At 41.7% G+C, this 24,230-nt stretch overlaps 1 protein-coding gene across 6 annotated transcripts; it reads left to right on the top strand.

Moving 5' to 3' along the window:
- Positions 1-738: 738 nt before the first annotated feature.
- Positions 739-22,827, top strand: CLU (clusterin). Of its 6 annotated transcripts, none has more exons than XM_039346027.1 (9): positions 739-868; positions 9,971-10,085; positions 14,142-14,290; positions 15,221-15,388; positions 16,481-16,934; positions 17,507-17,620; positions 19,575-19,798; positions 21,120-21,295; positions 22,587-22,827. In XM_039346027.1, exons 2-9 carry the CDS (start codon positions 9,998-10,000, stop codon positions 22,591-22,593), a joined length of 1,380 nt encoding a protein of 459 aa, XP_039201961.1. In that variant the 5' UTR covers positions 739-868; positions 9,971-9,997; the 3' UTR covers positions 22,594-22,827. The 6 variants fall into 6 exon arrangements, with proteins under 6 accessions (XP_039201961.1, XP_039201959.1, XP_039201960.1 ...); XM_039346025.1 differs by having other exon boundaries at positions 771-890; XM_039346026.1 differs by having other exon boundaries at positions 784-830.
- Positions 22,828-24,230: the final 1,403 nt, after the last annotated feature.

Raw genomic sequence — 24,230 nt, 5'->3', positions numbered from 1 at the left:
AGCTTTTGCACCATATCAGCACACTTTGTTGCCATCCAATAGTTTCATTTTTAAAGAGCCAAAGGTGAAATGACTTACTAGCAAGCAAACCCTTCTCAAGATTTCATCTGCTGGCTTTTGTAAATAAGTGTCTGGGGGTGTCCAAGGCAGAACTGGTAAGCCGGAGAGATGCTTTGTCCTCCTAGCCACTGCTTTCCCTCTGCAAAACCACCACCAACAGCAACCCCCTTTTTCTTACATGCCTGGGAAACCAGGCTCTGGTTGGGGAAAAGACTGAACTGCACGACTGCAGTGCTGGTAGTCGCCCGTGTTTATCCACGGCTGCATAGTCGATCAGTTCTACTTCAACATTCTGATCCAGGAGCCTCAGCGGATCCCCTGCCACGTGCGTTCGTTAAAAGCAAGGAAAAACCTGCAGCAGGCAGCTTTACCTGCTTTGCCAACCGGGGAATTGCCAGGCCCGGGGCTAAGCTTTTCGCAACAAGACACCGTGCGCCAAAAGCGCTCGAGGCTTTTCTGCAGCTTAGACCAGCGGGCTGCTTCGTTCCCGCTCGGCCTCTCGCAGGACCCGGGCTGCCTGCATTGGCGGGAAACGCGGCGCTTCTTTTTCCGCAGCGGTGGAGCGCGGGCGTCGCTTGGCGGCGACTCTGCGCGATACGCCTTTGCGGCGGGTTTCCTGGTCCGGTCGCGGGGAGGGGACGCGGAGGTGGGAGTGGGATGATGTCTGCCGGGGATGAGCTCAGGACCGGTGGGAGGGGCCGGTGGCCTATATAAGACCTTGGCGGCCAGCGCGCCATAGCCTGTCCAGGGCGAGCTGCGGCAGAGTCAAGGTGGGGAGCTGGGCGTAATCTGAACGCCGGGGTCGTCGGTGGGTAGTTTGCCCAGGCTGAGTAGGTACCATCGCACCGGCTGCAGGAGCGGTAGGACTTCCCGTCCCATCCTTTAGTTTAGGGAAACTGCCCACCGCCTGGTTGAAATATCTAAATGCCAAGGTGGGCGAGAGGATCCAGTTTGGGAAAGTAAATCCCCTCTTCCGTTCGATATCGGGGGTTTGAAAGGCAAGCTGCTGCCGGGGCGTAAAAGTAGAGGGTCCAAACGGCGAGAGTGACGCAGCTCTCCGACTCTCTGCTTCAGGTTGGAACAGTCTCGACGGTGGGGACCGGAGATAACTTCGCCCGGAGGAAGGGTGACTTGGTGGCGATGCGGGTTTGTCTCCCTTCCTTTGGAGGATGGAGAAAAGCGTCGCTCTCTTCCTTCGGGCGGGTGCAAATGTAACTTGAGAACGGTAGCAATGCGGCCAGAAATGGGCATCTCTCGACAGCGCTGGGGAGAGCTATGGGAAGAACGATGTACACGGAGAGGATCGGGGAACCTGGCTCGAACGCTGGGCTACGGTAGGGGAAAAATAATTGGGAGAGGTAGCCGGTTCGTAATGTACGTGCCTGAAAACGGGAGACGGGCAGGTTGCGTGAGGTGCACCGGTTGGAGAGAAACTTAGAATAGGAGGGCTCCTAGTAGAGCACCTGCTTTGCCCACAAAATTAATGCTCAACATTTCGGCGTAAAGGTGAAAAATAACAGTGCTTTGCCAAGCCTTTCATCCCTATTTTTTTTATCTCTTCCATCTTGCAATCCTGAGATTTCCTGAGAATGTCCCATTTGAGTGCTTAGTGAGTCTAGTCCAACTTAGTTTTGTGATGATCAGCCCAGGTTAGCTTGGTGATGCCACTTAGCTGAAGGACAGGGTGGAAATTCAGGCTTGGCAGCAGTGGCTGTAACTTCATTCCTATTGAGATTTAGTTCAGTTCATGTATGTGGGGTTTCCTGGTAAGTTGTAGCGCATTTGATGCTTAGTTTCAATGAGTGGGGCACACTTTTTATTTCCTTTATTTCAAATATATATCTGGCCACGCATTCAACCAATGGGTCTCTAAGCAGCATACAACAGACGATGGGATGGGAAATATTGCCTAACAGTGAAAGCCCAGCTCTGTGTTGGGTCTTGGTGCCTTTCAATTCATGTTGTTTTAAACAATGGGTGTATCCCATTGCACAAGACTCAAAGTGTATTAAGGAAGAGCAACCAAGCAAAGCTATCAGCCTAGATGAGGAAAGGGGTGTCCATGTCCAATGTGTGCATTTTAAAATTGAGGCATGATGCTCCTGGAGATTGCAAACAGCTTCGAGAAGGAGAGGTCTGCTGCCGTGCCCCACTTGCTGTTAATGTAAGCATTAACAGTGGCTTTGTAGTCCTTCTGCTACTGTATTGATTTATTGCCTCTGGTGAGTGTGGTGCTTATATGAGTACAAAATGACATCCGGCTACCTTGAACTTGAAGTCTAACATTGGATGCTGGGGAAATGGAGCTGTGATAAAATTTGCATGGTCATACTCAGTCCCAGCCAAAGTCAAAGAGTTAATCACTGTCCATTTGCTTTTTGCTTTGCTGAGCTGTTCCTGAACTATTGTCATTTTCTTTTTCTGCATGTTCTGTCTTGGTCAGTTTTTCTACTGAAGCAGCATCCAAGTCAATAGACCGGAGATTTCTCCCACCCACACCGCAACCCTCTTTTTGCTTATAGCAGTGCATGCTAGCTTTTTCTTTTAATAGTAGACCTGAAAATATTGGGAATTAATGCTACTTTAATTAGGAATTAATGCTAACCAGAAACCATCTCCCAGGATCTTAAAGGATCTATTTTTTTTTTTCTGCCACTTGGGGACTGGAAAGCACAGCGTTCTGAAAACATGGCAGATCCCCAACATCACCTGATTTGCTGGATTTGGCAGGCTCATAAGCTTTGCAGTCTGTTCTCCCTCCCCCCTTTCTGCCCCAGTTATTCATGAGCAGCTTTTGAAGTTTATCCCTCAGACACTGGAAAAAGTCTTCCAGATTTTTAGCTCCCTGGGGCAAGTTGTTCCTTAAATGTAAATGATGGGGCTAGAACTGTCCGTTCTCTAATAATTACCTTTGTTTTTGTTCTGAAATAGGATGAAATCAGAGAAGTGTGCTAGAATATTAAAAAAAAACAAGAGGCAAATAATGTTGAACATTATCCCGGGAACATGACAGAATGTGAGATGATTGCTGTATTTACTGACTCATACAAATATACACTTGGAAAGAGGTGCTTCCAGGTGGCTGCCTTTGGACCTGAGCAAATGGTCTCAATTTTGAGTTTGGTAGTTATTTTATGTTTGCAGAAACTGTAACATTCATCGTTGTCTTTCGATTCATGAGACTAGATTTTGTCTACTTTTCAGTCACAAATGTTCAGAATACTGACATGTTATAAGCATGTTATGTGTAAACATCTGCTTGCATGCTTGCTTGTTGCCCTCAGTTTTATTGGGCATTGACAGATTTCTACAATGCCTGGTTACCACTCAGCTCTAGGATTTGGCACCCAATTATATTTTTACTAAAAAGAAAACAGCCTGTAGGAATACTTTGGTGTCATTGTACTTTTCTTGCCACATCAGCTGGCACAACAGCAGAAGTTACATAGGAACAGAGATTTGTGATGTAGAGAAAATAGGTCTTAACCTGAGTCAGGAATCAGCTCTGCAAAATTTAAAGAATACCTCTGAGTATATGCAGAAAGCATTTTGTTTCATCCTGAACCAAATGTAGCTTGACAGCTTGTCTAAGAGGGCTTTCAGATTAAAGGGTAGTTTTTCAAGGTCAAATTGATTTTTTAAAAATATTATAGAAGAGGTCCACATATGTCTTGGTTAAAAAAAAAACAGATCCAGAACTAAAACCTACTTTGGATCTCTCTAGTCAAAATCCTGGTGAGTGGAGAAATACCGGGGTCAACAATCCAGGTACATGGACATCCATGGGGAGATAACACTCTTGCATAAATTTGTGTCTTGATGTAAAAAATGTAATTTTCATCATGTGAGTGAATGTGGCTGGATTGTTTGTTTTGAACTTTATTCACATAATACTGTCACATAAGCCATGGTTTACAATTCACAATGGCTGTATTCATAGGCTAAGCCAAGCACGCCACATTAAAAACTGGCTCAGTGATTTGACCAAGATGGACATTGCAGAACACTGTCTGTGAAGGGGGAGGATGTGACCATTTCTCAAGGCAGGAATTATTGATGCTTTTCATACCCATGGGCCATTTCAATCTCCTCTGTCTGGCACCTTATCTCCAGAGAAGCTTATCTTGTACCAGTATTTCCCTGCATGTTTGTTTTCTTGTCTAGGCTGAAGGCCAATTTCCAGCTTTATTGGTTTCCACAATCTTCTCTCTGTGCCTTTAGGTTCTGTTTAGTCAGATGATGGCTTAAGCCAGGGGTCTTCAAACTGGCTGAGGAATTCTGGGAGTTGGTCTACAAGTCATAAAAGGGCCAAATTTGAAGACCCCTGGCTTAAGTGATCAGGAAAGAAAAGGAAATGAAAAGGATGGCAATGAAGATCTCTGTGGTCAGGAGGGTATTTTTCTGAAAGAACTAAAAACATCTGTTCTTATAACTTCCCTGTTAGACATCCTATTTTTTATGTACAGTGGTTTTATGTACGGTGGTTCTGGCTTTACTCATACAATTAATATTTATCTTTCTATGTTGTTGTTCTGCTGATAAAGATTCCCAGGGTCAAAGCCAGCTGTAGGGTAGTATCCTTTGCAGGACCTGAAAGAAAAAAATTCTCTTTCATCTAATCAGGAGTGATATTTAAATTAGGCAACAACCAGTTTTCCTCCTTTCTTTGTTTGCAAAGTATCTCAGTATTACCTAAGTAATACTGCCCCCCCCCATGCATCTCTTTAAATTATTCTCTTTCTTCTATCCACTCTTTCCTGGAGCATCCTTGAAGCCAGGAAAATAGCAACTATTTTAAGGAGTTGTCCTACACACATTTTGAAGCACGGCTTTACCTTGAAATCCAAGTGGTGCAACAGCAGCCCTCTTAATACAACCTGTTAATTTCCATTAATTCTCCACTCTGTGTGTGTGTGTGTGTGTGTGTATGTATGTATGTTTAATATCTTAACCCCAAACCTCTCTAAATGCCATCCAGACCCTTTGTGCAAATGAGTACTAGAATCATGGGAAAAGGTTCACCTGATGCAAAATTCTTAGAAATGACTGCCATCTCTTGTGCCTTTTCTCAAATATTGCTGGATGTTTTGTGCGGTGAGAAACTTGTCTGCAAAGCTAACCAACCAACTAGGTCAGTCCCTTGGTTCATGTCAACCAGCATTGTCTATGCTGATGGTTCACAGCGCTCTAGAATGTCAGGCGGAGAAATCTTAACTGATCCTTTTAGATTAAATTCAGTGATTGAATTTGGGACCATCTGTATGCATAACAGATGCCTTGACCCTGCTACTTGAGAGCCTTTAACCACATATCTCAGGCTCCTTCTGTGGACAAAGCCACTGTGGTGTCTTTCACTGAGTGGTGGCTGTTCCCATTGGCAGCATGATCAAGGTCCTGTTTGCTGCTGCTCGTTTCCCACGCCACTAAGCTCTGTGTAGCCAAGGGCTCGGCCAGATCTTTTACAAGAGGAAATAATTTATTGAAAGGATTAAAGCACACTCTTTCCCCCTTAAGTAGCAGCTTTGAAAGGGGGCAAGTGCTGTAGGAAATTTGGCCAGAAAAATAGATTCTTCCATTGGAATGGATTCCATAGCTTTTACGAAGTCCCTGTTGATAAGCAACCCATTGCACCCTTTTAAAAATACAGTAGCTTTTACTTTATTATTATTTTTTAAAGTTCTTGTAACCTATCATTTTAAAGGGAGTTGAATACTAGCAAGGTCAAACTCTTCTTCTCCAATTCTCTGTCATGGGAGTGTGGAGGGAAGTGTAAAGATTTATATTTTCTAACGTACAACTATGTCAGTACAATATCAATTTAGAACTACGTCTTCAAAGTTTTGTGTGACTTACTGTCAGGAGACTGTTACAGACTGTAATCCTGAGGGAGAAAGAAGAGAGGTAGATGCAAAATAAAAGCAGGTGTTAGGAATAATGGCATTCCTAAATTATTTTTAAAAGGGGCTTTTTTTGAACTGCAGAGGAGGCATCACCTGCGTTGTGGAGAAGGGGCATGTGGTTGTGGTTTGTTAGGGTGCTACTAGTTTGAACCTGCATGGATGTTTTAAAAAAAAGTATGTCTAAAAACCAGGCCTGCAGTTAATCTCTGTGTAACAAACCTAGTTTAATTATCAAAATAACCCCAGTAAAGATCAAAACAAAGAGTACAGATAGTTCTTGACTTACAGCCATTCATTTAGTGACCATTTAAAGTTACAAGGAACTGAAAACAGTGATTTATGACTGTTTTTCACTTACAGCCCTTCCTGCATCCCTGTGGTCACATGATCAAAACCTGGACGTTTGCAACTGTATTTATGCAGTATCCCATCATGTGATCACCTTTTGTGACCATCTGACAAGCAAAGTCAATTGGGAAGCGATATTAACTTAATAACCATGTGACTAACTTAACAGCTGAAGTGATTCACTTAACCATGGCAAGAAAGGTTATAAAATGGAGCAAAATTCACCTAATAGCTGTCTTGCTTAGCAACAGCAATTTTGAGCTCAATTGTGGTCATAACTTGAGGACTACCTGTACTTCATACTCACTGCATTCCATATATTGATTCTGATACTCAGAAATTAATGGAAAGCCTTTACCACTACTAATTATTTTATTTAATTTTATATAATAGCAAAATATGCTGTGTCTCCCAAAATAAGGCAGACTCCTCCTCTCTTCAACCCCGTGCAAACTATCATTAATATTGGGTGAGTTGTTACCAGGTGTGTCCGATTAACATTATTGAGCTTGTAGGTTTTTAAGGAAAGAGATCTGAGGGTTAAAAAAAACCCCTCTCTGTTATTTCTGTTCTGCTGAGTGTTGTTTGCCTGCTTTGCTTGGAGACAGCATCATAAAAATGGTGGGTGTTTTACTGGGGCCTCCCTTCGCTCCTCCATGAAAAATTGAGGCCACAGAGCCTGCTTTGGTGACCTCCCACCACTACGGCCTGCCCTTTGCAGTTCTCTATGAGAACCATCTGTCCTCTAGCTAGCTTTGAATACAATTGGTAGCTCTTATGCAACTTTTCTTTAGTTGGGCACAATAGAGGAGTTATCTGGAAAGCAGATATTGGGACAATTTGCTGTTTTTGTCTGGGGAATCTAGCCAGCTATTAAAGTTGGGAAGGCTGGCTAGGTTTCTCCTCCTTTGCTGTGTGTGTCATGTGTCCATCTGGGAAAACAAACATTGGGATGAGTCAAAGTGGGCATTGTTCTATCTGTGTCTTTGTGAATCTTGGCAAGTTGGTAGTTGATTTGCTTTTTGCAGGCTCTCTCCTTGTCTTTGACTTAGGCAATATCATACAGAAGTCTGCCTAGCAATTTCTCAGGATTATTTTTCTTCATCTGCAAATGTGGTTTTTGTTTTTCTGCCTTGGTGCTCTCTGATCTTGGTTGTTTGCATATGTTTTGCCTGGTTGGGTAACAAACATCTGCAAGCAAATCACCAAGGCCTGAAAGTTCCAAGAATTCCACAGTTCAGCCTTGAGCTACAGATAATTTCTTCTACTGGTACTTGAGAATCTCTCTTGATTTTTTTCTCAGTGGTGTCTTTGAGCTCTCTCTTGTTCAGGGTGGCAGAGAGTGCTCCTCTCTGGGTTCAGTTTTCTCTTTCATATTTTTCCATCAATCTGCAGCCTCTCCGTTTGCCTATAGTACTTTCAAATCTGAAAAATGTCTGTGGGAGGAATGTTCTTATTATGTATCCCATGAGATTTAATGGTAGCTGTGGAAAATGCAAGAAAATGCAGACCATTAGAGATGATGGTTGTAATGTATTGATGTGAATTACTTGGAAATGTTGAAAAAAACGGTCATAAGGCTCTGTCAGTTAAGAGCCAGACTTTCTGTCTACATGCTAATTAATTTGTGTTAAAGCGGGAACTAATACTTGAATCCTATTGGCTGCTGCCTAGTTGCTGAGTGTATAAATAGGGGTGGATCAGCAGTTATTCAGGCTTCTGTTTAAACCTTTAATAAAGAGTTGTTGCACCTGCTGCCTCCTCATGCCTCACCGATCACCAAACATAACAATGGTTATTAGCAATAATCTTTCCCTCCCTCCTATATACATTAAAAACTGAATGGCTGTGTCATATACCTCTTTTGACCAAGATAGAGATGTACTAGAGTGGCTGAATGCACATCACTTCAAAGTTTGGTTAAATTTAACTTTGTTTTTTTTCCTGCATGGCATAACATATTGGGTGAACTCAAACTATGTGGTTAGGTAATGATTCAGCATATAGTGTAAGCCCAGAAAATGCATTAATTTAATACCTTGGCTAAGCAGGCTGCGAAATTAGTCATGGGATAAGAAACCACATTGGATTATAGTTTCCAGGTGGTTGCAAAGAAGAGCTCAAATGAATTCTGTATTCTGCTTCCCCAAAACACTTCTCAGCAGCATCTTCATGCCATATCATGGAATTATGAATACTGCATAATTTCATCAGGTTTCAGGACATAGTTAAACCAAGAAATTGTGATTATAATCATTCTAGGTAAAGTAGGCAATGCTCATAAGATGGAGGTGCATCACTTTGTTTTTCCCTCTTCCAAAGTGAACTATGTCTGGATTTCTTGCTAGGGGACATCACCCTGGCTCCTACAGTATTTGTAACAGGCAGTCTAAGAGCACCAGTTTCCCACTGTAAGGTGTCTTCTTCAAAGAACAGAAGAATTACAGTATTTGGACTTCCTGGAACAAAACACAGAGTCTGTGCTGGGACCCAGCATGATGGATCTTCAAGAAGCACTTTGGAAGAGATGGAATGTGACACTTTCCAAGAATGCCTTAATTCAGGCTGGGCCAGTTGGGTGGTTCTTGGGAGAAATGTGCAGTCATTGCATAGAGGGCAAAGACTGTTAGAAGGGAGCATGGTGTTTGGATCCTGTGCACAGGTTGGCCAAGCAAGAAAGGCTACCCACTGCCAGGCAGACAGGGTAAATGTCGAAGTCTCAAATTTATTTGTGAATCTCCCAGGGGATTACACTCCACAGTCTAAGAAACCTTCATTTTACTGGATCCTGTCTATGCTGACATTGACCTGCTACTCTGAAGATAGGTTTATCCTGATCCAAAATGGTCACTGTATTGCCAGTTGGCTCACTTGAGCTTGTAGTCAGTTCATTTTAGGGACTGTCTTGTCAGCCAGAAGTCTGGCGAACAGAAATATATTAAATTGGCTTTGATGCTGGAAAGTAAAGAATTACGGAAGTAATTGGAGCAATTCTTTCTGTTCTGGCCTTCATTCTTACCCATGAAGTAGTAAAGAAACAACATTGTCTCAGTCAATACACCATGCATTTATTTATTTCTGCTCCATTAATTGCTAAGAATTCAAAGCAAAAAATAAAGCTATTGATAAAAAAAACTACTAATCCTATTCAATACATTCAACATTATTCTCAAAGAGCAAGCTGAATTACAAAATGACATTCAAACAGGCCTTCTGGCAGAGTTGCAAACTGAAACCAGCAGATTCTATTTAATTTAAAAGACTTCTCCAGAAGGGGTATGGATTCTGTGGTCCAAAATATATTGCTGAGTTCTTGATAGTTTCATCCAGTGTGGTTAATAGTCAGGGATGAAACTTTGGGAAGATCTAAGGTTCTGCATGCTGTTTTAGCCAATCATTGGAATGAAAAGTTGCTACTCTGATTATGATTAACAAGAAGCTGTGTTGGCAAGGAGCTCCAAAGTCTCAGCGTTGCAAATAAAACATCCTATGTCTATTATGTATGCTATATAGCTTTTAATTTTAATTTTTCCAGAAGAAATACAGGATTTCATTGCAAGTTCCTACTATTGAAAGAAAAATCATTGAAATATATTGTCTGGTCTTAATTATTTAGTAGACTAATATGGCTCTCCTGTTTTATTTTGTTTTTCTTTTTGCAGGAACCTGTATTTCCTTCTATTGAGAAGATGATTCCCACTCTGTTGCTCTCATTGTTGGGAATCTTGGTTTCTTCGCAAGGGGGCCATGGTCTTATTCCTCCTAATGAGCTTCAGAGTGAGTACATGCCTGTTAATTAGAAATGATGGCTTTTTCCCCCTGGTTAGCAAAGAATTTGTGGATTTGAACTGCAGCCAGTTATGGGCTTTTTTGAGAAACCTGGGTAGGGATGAATTAGTGGATGTGCTGGACCAGGTTTTTGTCCACTGTGCATGATTTCTGCTTCTGCAAAAGATGCCAAAATCTTGTCTTGTGAACCAGAGGAGGCCTACACTGGCAAAAAGAGAAGAATTGCTGGCAGTGCTTATAAAGACACTATTTCAGAACCAGCCATTTGGGTCATGAAGTCACTTCCCAGAAGCGTGACTCACAGCAGTTTGTGGCTAGTTTGGACAAAATTAAAGCTGCCTTGTCATTTGTTTTGAATGTGTTGCCAAATTATGCAAGAGGCTTGCAGTCAAATCTATTTCCCCAAAGGGAGGCAAGGAAATGCTTATATAATACCTTTTGGAAAGATCCAAGGATTGTTAGGAGAAGCAGATGGAAGAAGCAGAGGTGGCTTTGACTGGTTTTTTTTTTAAAGTAATATGCATTACGTTGAATTATAAGAAAAAAATAAAGCTGGATATGGCTGCAGCCAAGGTAGTAGCAATTTTAGGTCTATATCTAAGGCCATGTTCTCCGAAATTGGGAGCTATCTAGTGGCCACAGTTGAATAATACTAATTATTAAATGTATATGCTGACAATGTCTTGCAACTCTGAAGGGAGATATGTGTAATGGGGACGAGACATAAACTTGAGTAGAAAGGCCTATTCTGTCTCTGACTTACTCTGTTAAATATTCTGATATGCTCTTCTGCGGGCACTTCATATCAGCACTCTCCCCCCCCATCACCCCTGCTCAGTCCCTTAAAACAGTTTGAAGATTATCTGCTGTGGGATTCACTTTGGACAACCTTGCAATGCCAGAACAGGAACAACAGTCATAATCCTATCCTGAGTTGTGTATCCTGGAGGAACACACATTTTCTCACTTCTGCTCCATGCAAAAATGGGGGGAGGTATGGAGGGGAGAAAAACTGGTTTGCATGCTTCTGGCTCACATCCACTTCCTTACTGCAGATCATGCCAATGTTTACTATAGACAAAAAAGTTAAAAATTCCATCACTTTGAATGGGAGGTGCTAAATGAAATATAAAGCCATCTTTCAAACCAGAGACTAGATGGTTTGACGAATTTTGGACAAAACACTAATTTTTCTACATCTTTAAATATACAGGTCCTCGACTTACGCAGTTCGTTTAGTGACCATTCAAAGTTACAACCGCACTGAAAAAAGTGACTTATTACAATTTCTCACACAACCTTTGCAGCATCCCCATGGTCATGTGATCAACATTCAGATGGTTGGCAACTGACTCGTATTTATGATGGTTGCAGTGTCCTGGGATCATGTGATCACCTTTTGTGACCTTCAGACAAACAAAATCAATGGGGAAGCCAGATTCAATTGTGTTACTAACTTAACAACTGCAACAATTCACTTAACTGTGGCAAGAAAAGTCATACAGTGGGGTAAAATGTCTCACTTAGCAACAGAAATTTTTGGCTCAATTGTGGTCATAAGTCAAGGACTATCTATACCTGTGACCTAGGAGAAAATAACAGAATAACAGAGTTGGAAGGGACCTTGGAGGTTTTCTAGTCCAACCCCCTGCTCAGGCAGGAAACCCTATACCATTTCAGACAAATCATTCTCCAATCTCTTCTTAAAAACTTCCAGTGTTGGAGTGTGCACCACTTTTGGAGGCAGGTTGTTCCACTGATTAATTGTTCTGTCAGGAAATCTCTCCTTAGTTCTAGGTTGCTTCTCTCTTTGATTGGTTTCCACCCATTGCTTCTTGTCCTGCCTTCAGGTGCTTTGGAGAATAGCTTGACTCCCCCTTCTTTGTGGCAGCCCCTAATTGAGCTCAGTGTTTAAATACTGCTATATTGTGGGAAATAAAAATCCAGAACTTTTTTAAAAAAAATATGGATTTCTTATGTAACAGTCCATCTTCCGTGGCCTTGGCTGGGATGATGGAAGTTGTAGTCTGACAGTACCAGGAAGGCTGATGTGGATTATCAACCTTTTGGAAAATCCATAAACAAATCCCTGCTTAATTATTTGGTATTTGTGGGCCTCTCTCTTTATAAGCGGATTGGTTTAATCCAATTGAAATAATGCTGGAAAGCTATTCTTGTTTCTTATTTATTAAATTTCTATGCCATCATCTCACTGATACAGCGACTCTGTATTCCTTGAAGTGGGGTTCAAGAAAATAGGCACAGAAATAATGCTTTCATTGTAACGCATATCCTATAAGAATAAGGAAAAAGGGAAGAAACATACATCAACATAGTCTAATCATTTTCCAGATGAGCAACTGGAAATACATGTTATGCCTTTCTATTTTTTTCATGCTTCTACTTTCTCCTTCTGCTACATTTAGTTGGGAAACTGCTTAATGCTTCTACCAGAAAGCTGTCTCATGCCACTTGTAACCTGGTCAGCCAAGATTGTCCAAGAATTGGATGCTCCTCTAGTCCAACTCTGAAGGATCCCTCAAAAACCTCTTCCATTTTTCTGTAAACTCTCAATTTGAAATGTTCTCCTTTTTCTCATTTTCATGCTGCATTTTCTGCCAGGATTGTGTATAGGAGATCTGGGCTTCACTCGGTGTTCTTGGATGGCAGAAGGCTGTTCACTTGTCTTTTATTTCTTATTGTTGGGCAATTAAAAAAATAGAAGTAATACATTCTTTAATAATAATAATACAGCATGATTTAATTCCTAAGCACTGTTGTGGTGGGAAGTCTTCTGCTCAGTGCATGTTCTGCTCAAATAACCAGTGAAAGAGATTCACCACATCCCGAAGCTGTCATTTCCATGGTTGAACATATCTACCATTAGGATTCTTTTTTCCTGATGCGCATGCGAAATTTGCTTCCATATTTTAAATTTATTGTTCTTGTCACATCTTCTGGAACATATCTGAAGAATTCTTCCCTGTCTTTTACATGATAAAAGATACTACAGATCATTGTTTCTCAACCTTGGCAACTTTGAGATAGTTGGCTGGGGAATTCTGGAAGTTCAAGTACATCTTAAAGTTGTGCAAAGCTTATGTTAAAACGACCAAGGTTGAAAAACAACGCTGCAGAAACTATATTTTATGGACATCTATCATATCTCATACAGCTTTGCTTAAATATATCCAGCACCTCCAACCATACCTCACAAATTTAATCTTCCCAGACTTATTAATTTGATTGTTGTTGTCCTTTGGCTGCACTCCAGTTTGTCAGAGCCCCTCCTAAAATGAGTTGCCTGGAACTAGACCCAATATTCCAGGTGCAGCCTGACCAATGCAGAATAGAAAGGAACAATGACAACTCTTGATCTTGGCACTGTAACAAGTGTTTGTCTGATCGATGCAGAGCTGAAGGGAGTGAGGCAAAGAAGAACAATAGCTCTTGATCATACTGGCTGCTGATTCTGGACTTGCCATGCCAATAGTTCTGAAGGGCACCACTTTGCGGAAGGCTAACTCCAGCTATGATATTTCTGGAATGGGCTTTTAATATAGTTCCCCAAAGCAATGTTTAATTTACAAAAACTCAAAATAGGAGAGATCCATATTGATTACTTTTAGCACCATGTATCTCTACAATGTGTTTACTTCCCTCATCTATGTCTAGAAATACCCCAGAACATATCTCTGCCTCTTTATAGATATGGATGGCTCTGGCTTGTGTACATTACATTTTAATATGGAGTCTGCTAATAGTCTTATCAATGTAACATAAGAATATCACATATAGGTTGCATATGAAAATTGTTGGATGACATACATTAAATCTTACAGGTAAGTTTGAAAGTCCAATCATTCAGGAACTAAGTGCTGTAAAGTAACCACTTTCCTTGGTATGTCTTTGCTTTCTAAAAAATGCCTTCTATTTTATTTTACAGTGTGTGAAAAGTTTCTTCTGTCTATTAACATTGTGCACTGTGAAATAGCATATCAGAATGATGCTGAGGTGCCAATTTTTTTTCTTTTCCTCTCACAGAAATGTCTGAAAAAGGAAGCCGGTACATTGATGGAGAGCTGGAAAACGCCATCAATGGAGTCCGGCAAATGAAGCTATTGATGGAACAGACGAGCAATGACCACCAGGAGATCTTGAATAGCTTGGAAGACACAAAGAAGAGGAAGGAGGTCTGTTGGCATCAGGGCTTTCTGAGATGTGATTGTTTCCTTCAGATGGTCTGAAATTTCTTTGCCATTCAAAAAGGGGCAAGGGAGTTCTCTCCCCAGCCTAACCTAGATTCTCAAGTTCTACTCCGTGACCTACTAGCTTACAACTCTCACAAGCTTTGGATACATTTTCAGTGTGGAGTAGAACTATTGCTATGAAATGACTAGTTCAGCCTTCTCTAGCCAACTGTTCACAGGAGACAATTGCAATTTGAGCTGGAGCTGTGGTTGCTGGCATTATCTGGCAGGCACCAACTTGGGAAGACTCAATAACCATCTTGCGGCATCATGTTTATAAGGAAAAATAGTGGGAGGGAGGCTATGCAGCTAGCCCCACCCTGTAATAGGGTGTGCACCAAGTAGTTTCTTCCCCTTTGTTCATGCATTTAGTATAAATAACAGCAGGAAGGGTTTTTTTTTAAAAAAATAATTTTATGAAACATACATTGGCTGTTCTGTCCTTGTTGTGACACCTTTAACTTGAATTAACCCATTTCCTGGGTTTGTATATTACATCGAAATATCAACTAACAAAATGGGCCAGGTTCACATGGTATGCTGACCATTAAAAAGGTAACCAAGTGTAGCTACTTTCACCATCATACTCTCCTGTAGATGCAAGATCCCCCTCTGCTGCCTACTGGCTCTTCTCTTATGTAGTGTGTTTCCAAAAGCAGGGTGCAAATGTTCCAAGGAATTAGGATTTTTCCCCTAACCCTTTGAGTCTTGCACCTAAGCAGTTAAATTGAAGAAAAGTCACCTGTTGCTTCCATCTGCTCTTAATGCCTTGGTCTTTCTTCCTTTTCCACTGCCTGCCATTGCAACTCTAGTTCCTCTTTTTTTTATTGTTGGCCCTTTAGGAAAGTCCTATTAACCCTGTTTCCTCTGCAGGAGGCTCTCCTCCTTGCGAAGGATATGGAGAAACAACTGAATGAACAGGAAGTGTGCAATGACACTATGCTTGCCCTCTGGGAAGAATGCAAGCCATGCCTGAAGCAGACCTGCATGAAGTTCTATACTCGGACATGCCATAGTGGTGCTGGCCTGGTTGGCAGGCAGGTGAGTGAGCCATGTGATGTTGCTTGCTTAGCCTTGGACTTCTGGATAACTGCAGTTTGGGGATTCAGGTGAACCTTGAAACCCTCAAGATATTATCTGGGCTGAGCCTTATGGCTGAGTATTATGGGATACAAAATTAAAATCTGGATGAGCCTCATTGAAAGGTGTGCATTTTCTCATGATTGAAGGATCCACCTTCAAGAGCAACCCCCCCCCCAAATTAGGCAAAGATTAAGTCTGTTTGAGAAGCTGGAATTCAATATTTTTAATGAAATACCTGCCTTAAATGATCTCAGAACATCCAAACTTTGGAACCACCTCCTCAAACATATAAGCAATTGTACAGCCAGCTGTATAAGAAAGAAAAACCCTCTAGATCACGGTGTCAAACTCACGACGTGTCATGACATGTCGCAATTTTTTTCCCATTGCCACCAATGGGGTAGGCGCAGTTTTGGCGTGACGCATCCGGCCTGTGGGCCGGCAGTTTGATACCCCTGCTCTAGATAAAAGAAATGGTTTCCCTCTCAAATAATAGTGTAGGCTCATCTTCTTGCCTCTCCAAATTCTCCTAAATGAACCTAACCGCATTTTGAAGTAGCTAGAAACCTTTATTCTTCACTTTCCTGTGTTGGAAGTGGGTTACAGATCAGATCATCAGATGTTGATCTGAATGCACAGGGGTGAAACAGGAGGGAAGAAAGATCTCTTAAAGTATTTGAGTTAAGCTTTTTCCAACCTGATCCTGTTTGAGGTTTATATCATAACTCCCAGTAATTGTACTGCTTGGGGATAATAGAACTTGTCCAGTACATCTGGGCTCCAACTTAAGGAATGCTGATCTGGAATTTAAAAGTAAACTTAAATTGATTCTGGAAATGAATGTATAGAGTGAAATCATGGGTGTCCCTGGGCTTAAGCCATGGCGTTATGACATATGGAAGCTTTACAGACAGTTCTGGTAGTGCCTCTCTTGGTTAGTGAATATTTACCATACTCCTTTTCTAGGCAGTGAACTGTTTATTTTCTAATTACAATAGCCAGCAGGCTTCCAACTGGAGTGATCTTCAGCTTTCATACTTTTTCCTTCAGCTGGAAGAGTTCCTGAACCACTCTTCTCCATTCTCCATCTGGGTAAATGGGGAGCGCATCGACTCGTTGATGGATGTAGATGAAGAACAGGGCCGGAAGTTGGATGATCTTGAAGAGCGCTACGGTCTAGTGGAAGATGGTGTGGATGACATCTTCCAAGAGAGCACTCAGGCCTATGGACAATTCTCACCCTTCTTCCAGTGGCCATTCGGTGGTTTCCAGGATGGCTTCCACAGCATCCGTATCCCATTTACCCATTCCCGTGTTGCCAGGAATGTGCGCCCTTTCTCTCAGTTCTTCAGCAATTACCGCCCACATCAAGGTTTCTACCAGATTTTCCAACCATTCTATGAGATGAGCCAGCATTTCTTTGAGGGAGCTCAGAAAGCCATGGAGTGGGACCACCCAGGTCTAGGAGGAATCTCTGGGTTTTCTTTTGATCAAATCCCAACAGGTAAGGTGAGATCCTGGGCTGCAGAGAGAGCCTGGCCACTGGAGCTCTTTTAAACATCTATATTTGCCTGCCTATTCACTCTAGTTATACAAAGGAAAACAAGCTTTACTGGGCATAAAAAGGGAAGATCTAGTTTTTGGTACCTAGCATATTCCCAAGAATTGGAGAAATACTTGCTTGGTTCATATTCATAGTAAGCCACTGTTCACCAGCAGATGTAGACTCAGTTGTCATGGGACAAACTCATTTGGCAATTTGATGGTAATGATTAGTAAGGGGCTCTGCTTTTCTTTCCCCTATTTGCCCCCTCTAATTTCCAGTATGAAAAGTACGGTTCCTCTAATGTTGCTGCTATGCTTTGCTGCCCAGACTGTCAAGAACAGTTTTGATTGTCTTCTGTCAACTCCAAATTGTATCCAAAGGGTATATTTTTGAAGGTGAATGGTGTGATGCAGCTTCCAGATTTCTGGTCTCAAATAATTCTTGGCTTTATTAACAATGCTGGCTTGTGACTTAATACAGCTGGCAAAACTGGGGTCTGTTGTGATGTCCGCTACCATTCTTTCTGTTAGCAACCCCAGGTCACAATGACAACCGGATGGTGTGCCGTGAGATTCGTCGCAATTCTGCTGGCTGCCTGAAAATGAAGGAAAAATGTGACAAATGCCAGGCAATCCTGGCTGTAGGTAAGTGGAAGAGGGTAAAAGGGAAGACAGAAGCTTTTTGCAGCTGACAACTATGGCTTGATGAAATCATTTATTAAAGGCAATCTGTTGTGCAGGTAGTCCTTAACATGCCCATTCGTTTAGTGGTTGTTTGATGTAATACTGGACACTGAAAAAAGTGACTTACAACTGATCCTCACACTTATAACTTTTGTAGCATCCCCACAGTCACAAAACCTGGGTGCTTGGCAACCAATATGTACAGGTAGTTCTTGACTTACAACAATGACCGAAGTTACAACAGCACTGAAAAAAAGTGACTTATGACTGTTTTTCACACAACCATTGCAGCATCTCCATGGTCATGTGATCAAAATTCAGACACTTGGCAACTGACTCATACTTATGACGGTTGCAGTGTGTCCTGGAGTCTTGTGATCATCTTTTGAGACCTTCTGACAAGCAAAGTCAATGGGGAAGCCAGATTCACTTATCGACCAAGTTACTAATGTAACAAGAGCAGTGATTCATTTAAGAACTTTGGCAATAAAAGGTTGTAAAATGGGGCAAAGCTCACTTAACAAATGTCTTACTTAGCAACAGAAATTTTGGGTTCAGCTGTGGTTGTAAGTCAAGGCTACCTGTGTTGACCATGGTTGCAGCATCCTGGGGTCATCTGATCACCATTTAAGACCTCCCCAGCCGACTTCTGACAAGCAAAGCCAAGTGGGGGAAGCAACTGTATGATTCACTTACCAACTGTAGTGATATTCTTAACCAGGGCAAGAAGGCAATAAAATTAGGCATAACTGTCTTGCTTAGCAGTGGAAAAATTGATCCCAATTGCAGTTGTAAGACAAGGACTGTCGATATAAAACAAAAAAAGGCTGGGATTTTTCTGTGAACATTTTTGGTAGTTTTCAATGCCCTTTTGGCTTGCCTAGATGGCAGCTACATCTTATGACATATATATATATTATTTTTCATTCATAATTGGTAGGAAATAGCATCTCCAGTATTTGGAGATTAAATTTCAGTGATATGATTTTGGCTGGGTTCAGTGGTGGGATTCAGAAATGTGAACAACCGGTTTTCTGTGTGGATGTTGCTTCCGGAAGTCCATTCTGGGCCTGGGCAACAAACAATTAGCTACCGGTTCTGCCGAAGTGGTGCAAACCAGCTGAATCCCACCATTGGCTGGTTTGCCAAAAACATTGCAGATATCCACCCACCCATCTCTGGGTTACTGAAAGAAAAGTTTTTTAGATGCGGATTGCTTATAACTAGTTTCCTTTTGCCAACATGATGTTTTGGCTGTGTTCATGAAACACCCTTATTCTAATTACTGAATTAATTCATACCCTACATTAATTATAAACTGAGCTAATGGAGGTGGATTCATATAATGTGCTAAATGTCATAAAATCTAACCAGACTTAAAATGAACATAATTTAATAGGCTGGGTAAATACAGCTGCCTGTAACTGATTTAGTTAAACATAGAATGTGAATAGAGGTTTTGTGTTGTGATGATGCCATTTTTAACATACCGGTATATCCAAAGTATCAGAATCATTGACTGAGATGGGCGGCTATAGAAATTGAATGAATGAATGAATGAAGTAGATTTCTAGCTTTTGTTGAAAACGGAACTATGGTGAATTCATGAAGTGTTTACAAGTGTCACAGCAGGGGAAGCTCATAACCAACCAGGCTTGAGCAACCTTAAGCTAAGCCAGATCAGGCCTTCTTTGCCCTCAAATGGTAGATCACCTGAAGATCCCAAAAGTGAGAAGTTAACAAAACATCCTGGAAGAAGGCAATGGCAAAACCACTTCTGTACTATTTTTGAAACCCCCTATATCAAGCTTTTCAACCTTTTCACCGATTGTACCACTTTTAGGATATGGAAATATTCTAGTACCATGTAGCAAGGTGTCTCCTTTTGTTCTCTATCTTCTTCAAATCTATACAGATTGCTCTCAGAGTGATCCAGATCAGAGAAAAATTAAAGAACGCTTTGATGATGCTCTGCGATTGGCTGAACGATTTACCCGAAGATATGATGAAATCCTCAAGGCTTTCCAAGAAGAAATGCTCAATACCACAGCCATCCTGGATCAACTCAACCAACAGTTTGGTTGGGTATCTCAGCTAGCCAATCGCACTCGGAATGACAAGCTTCTGAAGGTTGTCATGGTAGGTTATTGACTGCATTTGTCTCACTTGCTTAATTTGATCACTGACTTAGCCCCTTCACTGATTTTGTGAAGTCCATTAAGTTACAAAGAAGGCAAATAGCTGGGTGCACACAAACTAAGCTACAAATATTTTAACTAGCGTTAACATGTGAATGTAGCCACTGTTTTCAACTTGCATGTTTAAGCATGTTTTTTTATTAGCTATTACATGCATTGATATGATGCTTATTTGCCAGTTCTAGGTAGCTTCCAATAGCATTGTAAAAACATCAGTAAGTTAGTATCAGAAATCCATACATCACCCCAACTCTTTCCCCTTCTGAGAAGTTGCCTTCCATTAGATGATAGCTTCTTCTACCCTGAAGGTTTGCCAGAAGAGAGTTCAGCAGCAAAATGGCAGCAGGGAGGAAGAAGAGGCCATCCTAATGTTGGAGATGGGGAACAGGTTATTCCAGAATGGGAAACTACTGCTGAGAGAGCTTGCTCCTAAGCATTCTTCCTTCTAACTCTTGAGGGTATTCTCAGTATACACCCTCGGCCAAGGTGTACCAAATGGGCAGATCAAATCAAATCAATCTTTATTGTCAAAGTACAACATGTGTACAGTGAGATTGGCTGAGCCTCCCTTCGTGCACCCTCCCCAACACAACTCACAGTGACAACAAACACACAATCTTATTGCACCATGTGAACTTATTGCACAACGCGCAGGCCCCGCAAGTCTATCATGCATGGAGTTATTTCCCATTCAGGAGTCTGACAGCCCATGGGTAGAGACTGTTCTTCAGCCTGTTAGTGCGTTTAGCTATGCTTCTATATATCCTACCCAATGGTAGGAGAGTAAAGGAGTGCTGACCAGACTGTGAATCATCCCTGAGGATTTTCCTCACTCTTCTAAGGCAGCAGGCCCTAGCAATGTCGTCTGGTGGTATCAGGGGACAGCCCACGATGTTTTGTGCTGTGTTCACCACCCTCTTTCTATCCGCGGCTGTCAAGCCAGCATATCACACCATAATGCAATGTGAGAGGACGCTTTCTATAGTGCTTCAATATACTATTTCATTGGTGTAGAGAGAGACAGCTTGGATTGCAAGATTGTTTCAATAGTTTTAAGAATGCTGACTTACCCAAAGAAGCTCAGAAATTCTGTTTAAACAAAAAGAGAGGAATTGGATCTATCTCTCTCTCTACTTGTTCTGTTTTGTGTTCATAGGCTGGTGTGGGTAGTTGATGGAAGACAAAGCTCTTTTGTCTCATTAGAAACAACTATCTTTTTGATAGGTTCAGGCACTGCTAATGCTTGGTCCTCCTCTTTTAAGGTGAAATCTTCCAGTCCAGAAGACACATCCCAAACTCCTGACACTCAAGTGACTGTCCAGATCTTTGATTCGGAGCCCTTCTCCTTGACTGTGCCAGGAAGTATTACTTTGGATGATGAATCATTCATGGATACAGTGGCCAGGGATGCCCTGCGTGATTATAAGAACAATAAAGTGTAAGTGTGGAGCTGGGGAGATGCAGTCAGAGTTGGATAGTCTCTTGAGTTCAGCTATATGGAAGATGACCATATTCATTTAAGATCATTGATCTAGTATATTTTCCTTTATGGCTGACCTTATATAAAGTGGGCTGTGTCACTTCAGACTGCAAGAGAAGACTTCAGTGGCTTATTTTCTTGAGAGAACCATGTTGTGATAGTTAGTAAAAGTATTTGGAAAGATAATTGAAAAGAAGAAGTGCCACCAGTTGCTCCACAAAACATTCTTCAATCTAATGTTTTATCTTACCTTTATTTCTAATGAGTAATCAAAGGCCAGACACATTTTCTGTGAGGGACAAATGGAAGCAAGAAGATTGAAATCTCCCATAGTTGTTTTTGTCCATACAGTCCTTTAAAGATTTATTGAAATACCTGCTATCAATGGCCAGTTGAGAATTGGAGCCCTGATAGATCTAGAGGTCTTAAGGCCATGAAAATCTATAGTATCCTAAAATATCATTAATTTGAAGGAAATCCATAGGAAGTGCATGGGAACTTTTTTGGATAAAGATGTTTTTAAGAAAACAATATCAGAATCTATAAGAACAGGTGGTCAGTCCCAGCCTCTTCTTTCTCAGTATTCAACCTGCAGACTCTTTTTATTGATGAAGACTGAATATGCATGCATTTGGGGTGAGACAAAGAAACAATATTTCTAGATCTCCAAAATGATGATTGCTTTTTTGGGGGGGGACTCTGGATTTATACTAAGTGGCATCTGATTTCCAGTGCTAAACAAGTAGTCCTCAAGTAACAACTGCAATTGGGATGGGTATTTCACAGGAGTTCTCCTGTGGTTGTTAAACAAATTATCTGTGATCATTAAGCACAATGTCATGTGACTGCAACTTGCAGCTTACTTCTGGTTTCTCCATTGACTTTGCTTATTGGAATTTGGCTATGAAGCTCGTAAATATTGATTTGCAGGAATGTTATGACAGCCACAAGTTTGAGGACCAATGGTAAAATTACTTTTCAGTGCCATCGTTTGAACAATCACTAGACAGGGCAGTCATTAACTGAGGACTACTTATATAGGATAAGTGTTGAACTGATTAGTAACTGAGGGTGCTATTTTTTACACACACACACACACACACACACACACACACACACACACACACATTCATATTCTTATACGTCTCCATACTTTGTCTCACATTGTTATTCCATGGTTGTCCTAGCATTAGGAAATTCCTTTTGGTTCTGGAGTCATACATTCTTTTTTCTTTTTTCTATTCAACAGAGAATAACCCCGCCTGCATTCTGGATCTCAGGCCATGACAAGGGAGAGCGAGAGAAGCCACAGCCCTTTTGGCCTCTCTGCCTTTCCGTCTCAGTGCTCTCACAGTGCCACAAGGGAGCTTCACCCACCAAGCCCCACCTGTCCGCCTTTGTAGCTTACACTGTATTGCCTGCCCTATTTTTGCTGCTGGGTCATTACCGATGCACAAAATGAAATAAAAGATTCTAGGCCCAATGCTTGACAAAGAGCTCTGTGGACTGGGTGAGAGAAGAAGTGGGATTTGGAGTGGGGGAGAAGGGCTGGATGATGCCCCAAAGAAGTTTTATGCACCCTGGGCAATGGGTTCCAGGCGTGAATCATGTGAATGGTTGGGCAGGATATCTGAGACAAAAGCCCATTGTCTGCTAATCCCCTTCCTCATCTTATCCATTGCCACTTGAGAGAAAAACACTGCAACACAATGCAAAGCATTGTATTTCTTCTTTCTCCTTGATAATTATCCTAGCACTGCCTTCAAAATCACACCTACAAGCTTACTCATGGCCATGCAGTTCAAACCTCAGCAGCATTTTAAGGTCTTTTTTTAGCACAATCTCACATGACTGCAGGAATGCTTCCAGTAATTTCGGGGGAGCCTTGGGGAACTCCAGTTTCATCTGTTCCTGGAACACCAATGGGTGCTTGTCATATATCCCTAAGAATGGTTGGATGCATAGGGGTCTGCAGCAAGCCCTAACTAGAGGTGGTAATTGTCTCACCCAGCATCATACTGCTTATTGTCAGCTGGCATGGACATTGTGAGCAACTCAAATGCTACTGTCCTGTATTTTCTGCATTTACTATTTCTCATTTCTTTCCCTCCAGTCATGTAGGAAGGAAGTACAGCATCTCACCCAATAGATGAAATAAGATATAGTCTGCTGAAGTATAAATCTAATGGGTTTTAGGAATTGTGTACCGGAGAAACTTGCTGGATTAAAATTCATTTGCAAGTCAAGTGTTCATAAACCTATAAAAAGATGTTATCACACTACCTGCCATGCAATGATCCATAGCTAATAGAGGATGCTGGAAAGTGGCGGGTAAAGATGGTGATGAGCTTTTTAAAGCCAAGGGGCAGCTTGAATTCATACCATCCTCTTGCTGCAAATACTCTGGTTTAGTCCAAGGCCACTTTGTGTTAACTCCTTACGTGAACTCTGGTCTATGAAAGGGCAAGCAGTGTGGTATAGTGGTTAAGGCAACGCTAGAAACTGGAGAGCATGAGTTCTAGTGCCTCATTAACATAATGGCAATCGGTAACTTTGGGCTAGCCACACACTCAGCTCTAGTCAGGTGGCAACAGCAAGTCATTTCCAAAATATCTTGCCAAGAAAACCGCAGGGAGTAATCCAGGCAGTTGGCAGGAATCTGACTGACTTGAAGGTAGAAACTGGGTACACACAAAGGAGGGGAGGGGCAGGAGAGAGAGAGAGAGTCTATGAAAATCAGAAATTACTTAACTATACTATCCATTACAGCAGAGGTCTACAGCACCAGAGACTGGTTCTGTGGAGTGTTTTTTTCCTGCGGATTGGAAGGGGCGTGGTTTCATGTACCGCTAGCACCAGCGGGACGCTCGGGGTGGTGCTACTGCCAGCGGGA

Source organism: Crotalus tigris, unplaced genomic scaffold (genome assembly GCF_016545835.1).
Source record: "Crotalus tigris isolate CLP2741 ecotype Arizona unplaced genomic scaffold, ASM1654583v1 scf7180000017987.690289119674:8195010, whole genome shotgun sequence".
Classification (NCBI taxonomy): domain Eukaryota; kingdom Metazoa; phylum Chordata; class Lepidosauria; order Squamata; family Viperidae; genus Crotalus; species Crotalus tigris.
This window is presented reverse-complemented; position numbering and strand designations above follow the sequence as displayed.

Bases quoted from the DNA above. Each gene is read 5' to 3' on its own strand.
- CLU (XM_039346027.1), top strand. From the start codon at position 9,998: ATGATTCCCACTCTGTTGCTCTCATTGTTGGGAATCTTGGTTTCTTCG. The intron at 10,086-14,141 runs GTGAGTACATGC...TTCCTCTCACAG, and splicing joins TCCTCCTAATGAGCTTCAGA to AAATGTCTGAAAAAGGAAGC. The intron at 14,291-15,220 runs GTCTGTTGGCAT...TTTCCTCTGCAG, and splicing joins ACACAAAGAAGAGGAAGGAG to GAGGCTCTCCTCCTTGCGAA.